At 40.9% G+C, this 14,598-nt stretch overlaps 1 protein-coding gene across 3 annotated transcripts in view; it reads right to left on the bottom strand.

The window, feature by feature from the left end:
* TP63 (tumor protein p63) overlaps positions 1-14,598 on the bottom strand; it is a 194,353-nt gene that overhangs the window by 107,689 nt on the left and 72,066 nt on the right. For all 3 annotated transcript variants that reach the window (XM_089680150.1, XM_089680147.1, XM_089680149.1), the window contains exon 3: positions 13,873-14,005. In XM_089680150.1, coding sequence (XP_089536276.1) covers positions 13,873-14,005 — 133 coding nt within the window. The remainder of the gene's footprint in view (positions 1-13,872; positions 14,006-14,598) is intronic.

Here is a 14,598-nt window from a genome sequence, read left to right as displayed (position 1 = left end):
GGCGCACGGAAGGGCGCATTCTGGGAGGACATCATATGACGCCCTCCCAGAACTGGGTAACAGCACTGTAGCCATCATTCGGCTATAGCACGGTTACCAAGTGGTTAAGTAACATTTTCCAACATGTCCCTTTTATAGAAGTTGATAAATCAACTTCCGTAGACTGGTTATGACCATATGCTGACCAAAATATTTAGGCAGTCCCTGCTGAACCGACCAAATTTAGATCAGTGTATGACCAGCTTTAGAGCACATTGTAAAGTACTGTATTTGTGTAGATACATATAAGAATCCTTATACCCTTACAGCTGAGACAGTAGGGTTGATTTACTAAAGGCAAATAGGCTGTCCACTTTGCAAAGGAAGTGGCACTTTGCAAGGGATTTTTCCTCAGAAGTTAGTTAGTGTGGTAAAATGTCACTTTGCAAATATAGCATCCTCCTAGGTACCTAGGGGGAGCTAGACTCCAGTGGTTAGATAGGGGCTGAGCAGTAGCCAAGGTGTAATAGCCAGACTGAGGTCAAATTATGGTCAGGGCTGAGAGGCTCTGGGCCATCCCCTCTGGAATTCCCCCCTGCTCTAGGGCTTTGGAGGAAGGACCTAGAGGCAGTGAGTGGACCTGAGGAGTGGCTGGCTGCACTCCTGAGGGACCCCAGCCAATTCCCAACAGAAGGGGCGGGGACAGACCTAAAAGTGTTGGAGCCTGCTCAGTAGCAGAAGGGTTGGAGAGGCTGGAGAGCTCTCCTAGAAGAGAAATTCTGACTATAAGGCTTGTAAATAGTTCAGGAAGTTTGTCCTAAGTTACCATTCCCTTGGGCATCCCATACACCCCTTGCCCCATCCAGGTTCTACATCCCTAATAAAACTTCAAAACAAAGCTTAAGGACTGGTTTTCTGTCTCTTGATGCAAGTCTGAATGGAAGACGTGTGATGCCTGGCTGTGCATGACTATAAGAGGACCCAAATCTTCTAGCAACTCCTAAGGGGGTAGTGCTACACAAAGAATACCCAATCACATGCAGCGAAAATAAAAAAAACAGCATTTTTGTTTGCACATGATTGTATGATGGAAATCAGCAAAGCATCCCCTCATTCACTAAGCTCTGGGCAACGTTTCCTCTTCTTCTCGGTGTGCCAACATAGGAAGCCGTATCCTATTGTGGCACATCTGTGTGCTTGATCCCGAGCCGTGCTGCCTGTGTCCATTGACACAGAAAGCAAGGTCACTGCCCCCACTCCCTCGTCACAGGAGTTGACTGACTGTAGCAGGAACCAATGGCTCCTGTTGCTCTCAGCACGTCCTGTGGGAGCTGGGAGAAGAGGAAAGAGCTGTTACAGATGGGCACAGCACTGGAGCGAGATCGGGCTCTTGTAAGCATACAGGGGGTGAGAGACCAACACTTTAACCTAAACATTTTTTACCTTATTGCAGGGAATGCAACATTTTTAAGCTTTAGAACCGCTTTAAATTTCACACTTACAGTTTGTCACACACAAGAATAACAGCCTTGCATGATTCATCCAAGATTATGAAAATCTGTACATTAAATCCCCCATTTAGTAAAGACGCTATCACTTGCACACCTCATTCCAACTTGCTGAGATTAGATGACATTACATGTGCTGTCATAAAGCTATTTTACATAAAAAATGTTTAGCCACATTTACCAACACGTGTTAAAGTTTCAATAGATTATTAAAATGGACACAATGGATTTACATTGGATGTTAACACAAGGCAGTAGATTCTGAAGCAATGCTTTCCCTATGTCACCCGTGTACTGGGGTGGGCTCCCCAGGATACAGTGAAGTCACGAACGAGCAAAGCAACCCCAACACCAGCTTTTGCCACAACAGAATTTTACTTAGATGTGGCAAATAAACACAACCACAAATGCTGGAAACATACAATAAATTTACATACAGTACATCCAGCCCAAAGGCTGAGACCCTTGTGCTGCACAACATGGCGCCTTCTGATGGATGAAGGTAGAAAGTGAAGTAATTTACCTACTGGCGGGCACAAATAAGCTGCCACACCTTACCTGTTATTACCCTAAAAGAGCAGGAATCAGTGTATGGGTGTATGGTATGGGCTAGCCTGCGGTGCAGCACAACAGCTTACAATCTTACTCAAATCTACAGTATTCCCTCTCCCATAACTGGTCCTGTAGCACGTGCCTGAGTATTCCTTCTGAGCAAAACGCCAGTCTGGCTTGAGTTTGTAGGATTTTATCAGCTCTCCAATGTGAAATGTCACTTTAAGTTGTGGAGTCCTTCCAATAATCAGTAACAACACTTGTGGCCTGACACAAACAGAGACCCTAACTAACTAACTATAGGCCTGGACTCAGTCTCGAGGCGCCAACACTGAAATGAGGTGCGTGCACGATCTTACCGACCTGGGTCTGCTTTGCATCCGCTGGTGACTCTGAACAGAACAAATGTCTCTCCAACAAGCATGCGGTCTCGCCGTTTATGTTGCTTAGTTCCCCTGCTCTCATCAGCCTTCCTGGCAGCAATCTCATCAGCATTCCTGGCAGCAATCTCATCAGCTTCCGGGCAGCAATCTCATCAGCTTCACTCAGCTGAAGCTCTGGTTACTGAGGGATGCTTTCACACCTGGATGTCATCAGATTCTCAACTCACACGGCCCCTTATTCACCATGCTCCAAAACATGGCTTCTCTCTCTCCTTCCTGTTCTCTCCAACTTTGTGTGCAAAAACCCCACCTCTTCATGAATATAGAAATATCTATGCAGTCTGAGGCTGTGTTAGAAAAACAGTGACATCTTGTGGCTAAATCGCAGAATGTCAGTCAAAACATTAATTTACTTCAACACAAACAGTGTTCAAACAATGAGAGCTGTTTCCCCATCTCACACCTAAACAACTATATAGATGAAAATAAATATATTAATACTTGCATTGATACTACAATCTCATTTATATTAAAAAAATTATCCACTGGCAGCAAGTGACCCTTCCATGTGAATCAGCTGCTGCTTAGTGATGAAAAGGTTTTTTTTTATTAATGTGATAAAAACACAGACTATGACTGAAGAATGAAGACTTGGAGACAGTTATAAATATTTATGAATATAAATATTCAGACACTGATCTGAAACATGCACACCTAATAAAATCTGAACATACAGTATACTTAAGCCCCTTTCACACTGGTGCAGTTTTGTCATGCTAAAACATCCCTTTTTGCGCCTGACAAAAGCGCATGTAAAGTATTCCTCTTTAAAGTGGTTATAAAGGCTCAAGGATTTTTACCTTCATGCATTCTCTGTGCAGCACCCCCCAGCCCCCTAATATTCACCTAAGCCCCCTCTCGATCCAGCGATGTACAGTAAAGTTTCAGCTATCCTGGGACTCCCTCTCCTCATTGTCTGAGACAGCAGCGGGAGCCAATACTCACCTAAGCCCCCTCTCGATCCAGCGATGTACACTAAATTTTCGGCTATCCCGGGACTCCCTCTCCTCATTGTCTGAGACAGCAGCGGGAGCCAATACTCACCTAAGCCCCCTCTCAATCCAGTGATGTACACTAACATTTCGGCTATCCCGGGACTCCCTCTCCTCATTGTCTGAGACAGCAGCGGAAGCCATTGGTTCCCACTGCTGTCAATCACAGCCAGTGAGCAGAAGAGAGAGGGGGCAAGGTCGAGCCATGGCTCCATGTATGATTGGACATATGGAGCAGCGAGTGCCCCCACAGCAAGCTGCTTGCTGTAGGGGCACCCAACAGGAGAGAGGTGCCGGGCGGGTCTGCAGGGGACCCAAATAAGGAGGATCTGCGCTACTCTGTGCAAAACCACTACACACAGCAGGTAGGTATAGACATGTTTGTTATTTTTAGAAAAAAAACGTAAGCCTTTAGTATCGCTTTAAATCCTATGTAATTGTTCACATTGCTGATCTGTGCTTGCACTGCTGTTTGGAAACTCCTGCACGCTGCATCTTTTGTGTGCTTTGCAACAGACACCAAAAACGCAACTTGCAAGTCAATGGGAATGCATAAAAAATGCATTGCATCTGCATTTTTGGTGCTTTTTTTGAGTGACTTGTCCATGTTTCACAGGTGCATCCTGGGAGTCAAGAAACCAGAAAACACACCAAAGCACATTAAAAACAAGTTGAAAAATGCAATATGGGGTTTTAAAAAGCTTACCACTTTTTTGAGCACACAGGTGTGAAAGGGCCTTTTACAAAGTGTCCATGGTTACGGACATCTGTGTTCAACATAGTGAACAACTATACTATGTTGGATGCTGCGCAAAAGAATGATGTACAAACCTGTAGCTAGAAAATAATGTTAAAAATAACAAAGGCACAGATGATCTTCAGGAGGCCATTGATTTTAAAAACAACTTCGGCAACGAGTGAGTGAAATCATTCACTGGGCTGCTTACATTATCCAGGAAACACTGAATTAGTCAGAAAATTAATTCAGCATCTTGGAAATACAATTTATAAAATTCAGTGCATTGGGAGCATATCATTCTCCTGAAATGTACAGTCCTTGAGGATCTGCGGCATTTACAGTAGTCATATGCATGTACACACTGAACAAAACTTCCAGACAGAAGTGTTTGTGAATGCAACTGTCACGCAGAACACCCAGAGAGGTTTGCTACAACCATGAAACACATTGGCCAGACTATTCTTAGGGTCAGATTTAAATATATTCTAAGGATGAAGACATCCCAAGCTATAGCAATGTAGCTAGCAAGGCAGTCAGGTGCACAAGATGAGTGGTGATTTAAAATCAAGTCAAGTATGCTGAATAACCTAAAATACAAACTGCAGAATTCAATATACAGTGTACCTTTAACTTTTCTGGCAGTAGATTCCTTTAAAACTACAAACCTTTTGCGACAGTATCGGTATCTGGACTGTCACATGCAACAAAATCAGGTAGTTCTTATTACCTACAGCATATGTACACGTACAACAAAATCAAGTAAATCTTATTACCTATGGCTGCAACAAATTTACAATAATTACCACCAGTTTGGAGATTAGAAAACTGGCGGTAATTAATACCAGATCTTAGCTGGTATAAAGAGAGACGCCATTGTTCAGATTCGGGCATGTTTGTGCTTGGATACTGGATGCCGACACTTCACAAATATGGCAATATTTATAACTGGCTCATGACAAGTCACACTGGAGGCAGACCTGATGGAAAACTATTCTCAGAGTTCCCCATCAGAGAACCCAACTTCATGGCTTCAGTGCTTGCCGTGCCCTGTCAAGCAAAATCAAGGTGGACCTTTTCTAATTTTCTCATCAGGCTTCACCCACCTCACTACAAAACTCCTCAGCCTGTAGCACTCAGTCCTAGTCAGGCTAAACTTTGCTTTTTAACTTTGCTATAGGGGAGCAACCATCTATTTTGCAGGTCTGGCCAGGTTTGCCTAAGATTTGTGGTTGATTGCCTCTAGAAGAAGCTTCCAGATAGAGAGTAGGAGGGTCAGCCACTGAAGTTATTTATCTGACCCCTGCAAATCCCTGGGAGGGGGTGCACAGAAGGTGGCTGAGGAGAAGATAAATGTTTGGGAGACTTGTTCCTGGGGCTAATGCCCTTTGAGAGGCAGCCAGTGTACCGAAAAGCTGTTGTTTGGCCTCAGCTTTGCTTGGATCTAAAGATATTTGCTGGAGACCATTACCTGTGGAAGCTCGGCTGGCGAAGGATTTTCTCTCTCACTAAAGAGTGTCACATGTTAGCTGGGTGGGTGACAGCTGTCCTTGGACATTGTAAGGCCTTTGCCTGGGACTCCAGGTGTTCATGTTATTTGATGGTTAATGCCAGAAGTTGCCATAAGGATTGGGACTGCTCTTACAGAGTTTTAGATTAGCTGGCTATCCATTGTCTCTCCAGAAAAGACTGCTGCTATGTGATTGGAAGTCTGTCCTCTTGTTCTTGCTGGAGTTCTTGGAGTATCCTACCATACCTCCTAACATTCTGAGAGGGGAACGAGGCACACCTATTAGCAAAAGTATGTAGGCATAAGAAACCCCACCTGCCACGCCCCCTTAAAGGAGAATTATACAAAAAATTATTAGTTAAACCCACAAGTGCTTTTTTTACCGCTACTATTCCTTAGTATTAACTTTTGAAACTTACAGATAAATAGCGCATTGTATATATAACTATATAGATTAGAGCAAAATGAGGGACAAATGAGGAGGAAAGAGGGAGAGAGGGACTTTGTTCCAAATGAGGGGCAGTCCCTCGAAATCAGGAACAGTTGGGAACTATGTCCTGAACTTTTATCCCTCTCCCCTATTTGAAGCACTGCAATAAATTTACAAAAACACATCCCCTAGACCACATGTGTCAAGCACAAGGCTTATGGGCCAAATCTGTGGCCCTTACACCTCTCTTGCAGCTGTGGGAACCCCTTCGTCTTGGCCGTTGCCTTGTCTCAATAGTCAACAGCAGAGAGGAGAACATAGCTCCTCTGCCAGATCCTTCACTTCTCCATGCAACCTCAGAGAGGCTCATCTCTGCCTCCTTGTCTCGGCAATTGGCAGCAAAGAGGAAGACAGCTTTCCTCCTACAGATCCTGAGCCTCTCTGTGCAGCCTCAACACCCCTTCATCTCTGCCTCCCCTAGTCTCAGCATTCAGCAGACTCTGCCATCTGACTTCAGCCCTCCTCTGGTCCTTCTCTAGACCCTGCTCTATCTGCTTCCCACATCCACTTTTTGTTCTCAAACGCTCTTCGGCTCTGTTTATAATGTATATATCGATATACTATGGCAAAAAAAACCTTGAAAACAGAGGGAAAATGGCAAATTTGAAAAGGGGTGAAATTTAAAAAACTCCCTGGTGAGCACAAGCATTAAACATGTTTACCTAAAAAGTGGTTCATACAGTTTCTCAGCCATTTAAAAAAGCCCCCATTGATTCCACCAAGCAGTTGAAAACAATGCTCTTCCTATTAAGCTATTATTTCAGCAGTTGCTAAGCAGGAACATGACTGATGGCACAGGGCCAGCAAGAGCTTCATTTAATGACTGCAAATCTCTGCATTAAGTACCCTAACAAATACAAAAGAAAAAACGTTCAAAAATGTGAAAATCATGTAATAAAACCCATACCTGTTCCTGTCCCAACTGCTTTTGCTTCTAGTGCTTGGTGGAAAATGTGCAGCTCTTTAATTTACCCCCCCTCTCCTCCACTCTGTGGGCCTTAAAAGTTTTAATACTTCCTGTCTCTGTGACACTCTGCTCCCATGGATAGTCCAAGACCCATGGACTGTCATAGATGGGGGGTGTCAATTACAACAGCTGCATTCTCTGCCGTGCACACAAAATTTGTTGGAACTGAAAAAGTGCTGCAAAAACTTGCCCCACTATCTGCACACTCAGGGAGTGTAGTGTCTGCTACAAACAGCATCTTGTTTCATCTAGATATTAAAAGATTAGATAATCCTTGTTGTTAAGCCTAGTACACATGATGAGAAAATCGGACAAAAACTACAGCTTTCAAAGCTATCATATGATATTCTGATTGTTAGTACACAGTTTTCAAGAGCCGATCACAACACTTCATGTGAAATTAGGGCAGCACAGTGGCTAAGTGGTTAGCACTTCTGCCTGGCAGTACTAGGGTCATCGGTTCAAATCCCAACCACGGCAGCACCTGCCTGGAGTTTGCATGTTCTCCCTGTGGAGCTTCAGTGACGTCACTGCGTTCTGGAGGGATGGCGGCCATCTTTCTGGTTGGAAACTTTTATGTTTAATGCTGGTAACTATTCACATTGATGTATGTGGAACTTTTATTAAATTGGTTTGCAATATTATCAAATTACTACACTATGAGTGGTCTTCTTTCTATATCCTTTGTTTGACTGGATGGGAGACTGTCAGCTTTATCATCCACACTATTGATCCCTTTTTGGGCTGCTTATATTGACTGTTGTGTTTCAGTCTGAAAATCCGGAAAAGGGCTTATTCATTCGGGTGCCTTGGTGATGGTATATGGTGCCGAACTCCTCTCGTGCAATTTATCCAAATCTATTTGATTATTATTTGGACTTTATGCTTATCTATTATGTTATAGATTAGCTCTGAATTTTCTTTGTTTTCATATTGTATTTGTCTTTTTATGCAAGCAGCTTTTTTTATTTTATTTTAATAATTTTTTAGTTTGTGTGTATTTATCCAAGCGCAGGATTTTACGTTTTATATTTGCATGTTCTCCCTGTGCCTACGTGGGTTACCTTCAGGTACACAGGTTTCCTCCCAAACTCCAAAAACATGCTGGTATGTGAATTGGCTCCCGTCTAAATTGGCCCTAGTATGTGTATGTATGAATGTAAGTTAGGGACCTTAGATTGTACACCCCTTGAGGGTTAAGGACTGATGTGAATGTACAATATATATATGTAAAGCGCTGCATAAATTGACGGCGCTATATAAGTACCTGTAATAAATAATAAAAATATATAAAATTATCCGAAAGGACAAACACAAACATTTTTCTCGTACAATACCAGAATGAACGATTTCCATTTCATTAGTGCAGTATTCGTCCAAAAAAAAAATCAGAAGACCAAGACCATGCATGCTCAGAAACAAAAGAATGCATTACAATACAATACATTACATCACTTCCAAAGTTGTATTCTGTCATACGAGAATTTTCATAACTTTAGTAACCTCTTCATGTTCAATGTGAGACTAGCATGCAAAACAATAATGGATGATTATTGGTCTGATATTCTCATTATGTGTATGATGCTCCTTCCTCTACACACTGAACTGCTGAACTCACAAACTCTTCTGCAGCTGAGAGTGAACCATACACTGTTGTGTTACTCTCTGTCTGTCAAGGCAGTGTTGTTTATTGCATTAAGTGATATTGTGTGCTGTATCATCAACTTATGTAGATGCAAAAAAGGAGTATGAAAAGAGAGCTCACACTAGTGTCTTATAATTTGTGTGATCTGTAAGCAAACACATACTATATAACCCACAGCATTTTGTATGTATTCTTTGATAGGCATGACGCCTGCAGAAAGTCAATTGCTGTTGCTTTAGGTGTTACTGCAGTGATGTGCTGGTTCATTTTTACTTCTTCCACCACCAAGTTCATAGCAGGATAAAAAAAAAAAGCATGGATGGTCATATGACTCTATTTCTTTCTCCAATGTTAAAAGGTAACTCCACTTTCATGGTAAAAAATATAGCAAATAAGAAAATAAAAACAGGATATACAATTGCTATACAAGCCATATTGTAATATAATATTATTAAAAACTACCTCTCCTTTTTAAACAGCAGCACTGTAATTTTCTGTAAAATTCAATGAAATATGGCAACCTAGAGTCATTCTGTATACTGCTGGTGTACAGAACATCTCCAAAAATGTCATTTTCTGTTTCGGCGAAAAGCTCTGTACTAAGATACAAGTTAGGTTTTAGACATCCTCTTTAACAACAATTTAATTTTTGGTGAGATATTTCCTAAGAGTTAATCACTTCTAAAGGGATGCAGCCACTTCAACTTATCTCATCAGAACATTCAAACGTGTATCAGTTGATTTAAATGAATCAGTCACTCCCATTCAGAATCACTTTGCACAGGACATAGTCTAACAAAGAGCTATTCCTTCAGGGGAAAAACAGGTAGGAATCTACAACAGCATTTGTTAAAATCCTTGCAATGTACACTGATCACCCAGAGGGGTTTGTTTTTTTCTCAGCAACAGTGAAGTTACTCTTTAAGCAAGAACACTTCGATCGTTGGTAAAACTAGGAGAGAAAGCTGCACAACAGTCATGGGGAGTATACATATAAAGATTACCATGTATTGGAGTTCAGCTTTGAAGTAAACACTGGTATGGCAATTCAAAATATTTGCTTACTGAAAATACAGTGTCTTGAAAAAGTATTTATACCCTTTGACATTTTCCACATTTTGTCATGTGACAACCAAAAATGTAAATGTATTTTATTGGGAATTTATGTGATAGACCAACACAAACAGATTTCAAAATTGTTTACAAATAAATATCTGAAAAGTGTGGCGTGCATTTGTATTCAGCCCCCACTACTCTGATACCCCTAACTAAAATCTAGTGGAACCAATCGCTTTCAGAAGTCACCTAATTAGTAAATATAGTCCACCTGTGTGTAATTTAATCTCAGTATAAATACATCTGTTCTGTGAAGCCCTCAGAGCTTTTTTAGAGAACATTAGTGAACAAACTGCATCATGAAGGCCAAGGAACACACCAGACAGGTCAGGGATAAAGTTCTGGAGACGTTTAAAGCAGAGCTAGGTTATAAAAAACATCCCAATCTTTGAACATCTCACGTAGCACTGTTCGGTCCACCATCTGAAAATGGAGAAAGTATGGCACAACTGCAAACCTACTAAGACATGGCTGTCTACTAAACTGACAGTCCGGCCAAGGAGAGCATTAATAAGAGAAGCAGCCAAGAGGCCAATGGTAACTCTGGAGGAGCTGCAGAGATTCACAGCTCAGGTGGGAGAATCTCTCTGCAGGACAACTATTAGTCATGTACTCCACAAATCTGGCCTTTATGGAAGAGTGGCAAGAAGAAAGTCATTGTTGAAATAAAGCCATAAGAAGTCCCGTTTGCAGCTTGTGAGAAGCCATGTGGGGGACACAGCAAAAATGTGGAAAAAAGTGCACTGGTCAGATAAGACCAAAATTGAACTTTTGGGCCTAAAAGCAAAATGCTGTGTAGAGGAAAACTAACACTGCACATCACCCTGAACACACCATCCCCACTGTGAAAAATGGTGGTGGCGGCATCATGTTATGGGGATTCTTTTCTTCAGCAGGGACAGGGAAGCTGGTCAGAGTTGATGGGAAGATGGATGGAGTCAAATACAGGGCAATCTTAGAAGAAAACCTGTTAGAGTCTGCAAAAGACTTGAGACTGGGGCGGAGGTTCACCTTCCAACAGGACAACGATCCTAAACATACAGCCAGAGCTACAATGGAATTGTTTAGATCAAAGCATATTCATGTGTTAGAATGGTCCAGTCAAAGTCCAGACCTAAATCCAATTGAGAATCTGTGGCAAGACTTGAACATTACTGTTCACAGATGCTCTCCATTGAATCTGACAGAGCTTGTGCTATTTTGCAAAGAAGAATGGGAAAAAATGTCACTCTCTAGATGTGCAAAGCTGGTAGAGACATCCCAAAAAGACTTGCAGCTCTAATTGTAGCGAAACATGGTTCTACAAAGTATTGACTCAGGGGAGCTGAATGCAAATGGATGACACACTTTTCAGATATTTATTTGTAAAAAATGTTGAAAACCATTTATCATTTTCGTTCCACTTCACAATTATGTGCCACTTTGTGTTGGTCTATTGCATAAAATCCCAATAAGATACATTTACATTTTTGGCTGTAACATGACAAAATGTGGAAATATTTAAGGGGTATGAATATGTTTTCAAGGCACTGTACACTATACTTACCCTTTAAAAATCTGTCACTCTCATCATGTCCTCTTTAGTATCTTTAGGAATAACACACTTAAAAGGATGATGATATTTGCTCCAACCATGAAATGGGGGAAGATGATGTAGAAGTGCAATAATTGTGTACTAACACATTTTATATTTGGTCTGTGGCACAAAAATCAAATGATTATGGTTTGAAATTTTTTTTTAAAGAGGTAGTAAAGTCCTGTTTGTGTATTTATGCCTACAGGTAATCCTATAATAAGGCTTACCTGTAGGTACAGTAAATATCCTGTGCATGCGCACAGGAGTAATGGCCACGACATAGCTCTCTCAATGCATGGCATGCTGTCCATTGAGAGTGCAGTGCGCATGCACCAGTGATGTTACCGTCTGATATACAAGTAAACATCACCTAAACGGTGCATGCACACTGCACTCTCAATAGGCAGCATGCCATGCATTGAGAGAACTATGCCATGGGTATTACTCCTGTGCACATGCACAGGACTGACGTCATCATGGCTTGGCCACTCAAGCAGCCGGAGCTTGCAAACCCGGAAAGAAGAACGGGTGAAGATGGAAGCCCTGTTAGCGGTGACAGCGCAAAGCTGGAGGGCTTCGTTTTAAGGTAAGTCTTTCATAATTTGCTAGTATGCATCGAATTATGCTCTTAGCTTGCAGGGGGGGGGGGAGGGGGTTGGGGGAGGTGGATTGGGTTCACTATCGCTTTCAAGTTAAACACTAAATGTCTTATTTTACATATACTTTAAAAATTAACCACAGGAATAGCTGCTGTTAAACAGGTTTGTTTGTTTTTTTCTTCAAAATAATGGTTGGAGTTATCATTGGTTCAATAATATAAATAAAAAAAAAAGAAAAGTACTTCTAAACCTCAACTCCAGGCAAAAATGACACTTAAATAGTGCACCTTATCCCTCCTTGATTCAAAACACCTCTTCCTAGCCATCCCGAAGAATAATGGATCAAAGTCATAGTTTCCTCTATTAGCCATGCTAATTCCTTGCCCTGGAGACCAGTCAATTTAACCTGCCCATTATCTTCTTGGGCACCAGTCCCCTCACCGCCCCCCTTGAGTTCTCCTGCCTCTGGAGCCTATTAGAGAGGACCTTGCCACTGGAAGTCTTCCCTCCACCAATATAAGATGTTCATATCACACAAGCAGTGGTGTGGACACCCGAAGAAGTCTGTATGAGATTCATCTCCATACAAATTATTTGTTGACTGAAAGTTAAGAACCATAAGGATATGCAGCAATGTGATTTTAATGAAAATAAGTGCTTTCCCTGTCAAAAATCAACTATGACAGAGACAACTATTTTTAATGCAACAAGCTCATACCCAATTAGGGGCATAGTTATACTGCACACCAGAGACTCTAGCTTTAGGCATACATTCTCTGCAAATTTATGTTCAGGGACCATGTGTTTTAAATGACAGTCATTAATTATCCACCAGAGAATGATGGTAAAGGTCTACTCTCTACTCTACTTATTTTCTCTACTCTAAATAAACCCCTCAATGACATTTTTGAATATTTTTTATTGCAATACTGGTCTGATACAACTGGTTAAACTATATCTAAAGTCAAAACCTTTTTTTGTTGTTGTTTTTGTATAAAGTGAGGAAGTGTTAAAACCACATTTGCCATCTTTGCCCTATTAAGTATATTACCATTTCCCTGTAGACTTAACAGGAAGTGAGAGGACATCTTCCAAATGTGGGGAAAATTTCATATTAACTGTCACTGGAACATGTATCCCTACTGGAAGATTACCCCTCTATTGCTGTTCTGGTGGCAACTCAAAACATTTGTGATTAGGAAAGAGATCTGCCTAACAGGAACACAGACAGCAATAACAACTCGACAGTGGTTCTATCCCTTCACCACTCCAAATCTAAAAAAACAAAAGTTTTGCCTTTAGTTATACTTTAAGCAAGCTAAATGTATTCATAAGACAAATCAAGCATCCTCTTGTTTCATTATTTTTCCAATGTCCTTTTTCTTCTTTATTGTTTATACAGGTCTGAGATTACATTGGTGACCGACACTAGTATTACTGGAGTCTATATAATGACAATGGACTATGAAAACATAAGAGTTATTAGAGAAAGTTGAAACACCAAATTCTTTTGTTAAAAAAAGAAAAGAAAAGGATTTGAGGTTTTTGCTGTTCACACGGCAAAGGAACTAACAATTCAGAAATCTGGGTGTGTTCTCTAATGTCCCATGAATAAAAAAGCAAACAAATACTTCCACAAGCAGGTGAGCTCTAGTCAAAATTTTAGAACTGAAAAAAGAAAGCTGTTGCGGGACATACAAAATAAACTGTCAACATTTGCAATCTGTGTTAGAAAAGCTGGGGCCTAGCACCCACTTACCAGAAATGGATCAGTCACCTCATAGTCTTGCATCCTGATGCAGTCCATACTAATCTCAATCTTATTTGTAGGACCTTTTTCCATTGCATCGCTAGTAAAATTCAAATCAATGGGCTGAACTGAGTGCATTGGTCTAGGGGTATAATGAAAGACAAACAACATACCTTTAATCAACTGTGATCTTGCAAATAGTTAAGCTTTATAGCATTAATTATAAGCATTGCAAGAATATAGATGATTCTACTAAGTGGCAGATCCATGCCAACTGTTTACTGATTTGCCTCTTAACTAATGACTTGGGTCAAGGCTTGCTGTTCAGACTTCCTGCAGACCTCCTTTCATGTCAACAGTAGAAAAGCATTACCATGCTAACAGTCTCTGGCAGTATCTTGCAATATACCAACAGGTTGTGACAGTCTTTTTTACATGTAGGCAGTTTCTGACAGTAATTTGTTAACATGTGTCAACCCTTCCGCACTATGCCTTAAAACCCAAAAAGGTGTATGTTGGTAACTAATGTGAATAAATTTGAGCTGCTATATTAAAGTAGACCATTAAATAAATGTATCTGATAATTAAAGAAAACACATGTGTAAACAATAAAATTGCTCCTAAAAGAAGAAGAGAAAAAATTGTGATGCATAAGATCTACAAATGTCACAAGGTCACAATGGATTTACATGGATTTTTAATTGTGACCTTGTCACATTTAGAGGCCTTTTGTTT

This window comes from Staurois parvus, unplaced genomic scaffold, assembly GCF_062004578.1.
Source record: "Staurois parvus isolate SC_StPar_1 unplaced genomic scaffold, SC_StPar_1.0 ptg000235l, whole genome shotgun sequence".
Taxonomy (NCBI): Eukaryota; Metazoa; Chordata; class Amphibia; order Anura; family Ranidae; genus Staurois; species Staurois parvus.
This window is presented reverse-complemented; position numbering and strand designations above follow the sequence as displayed.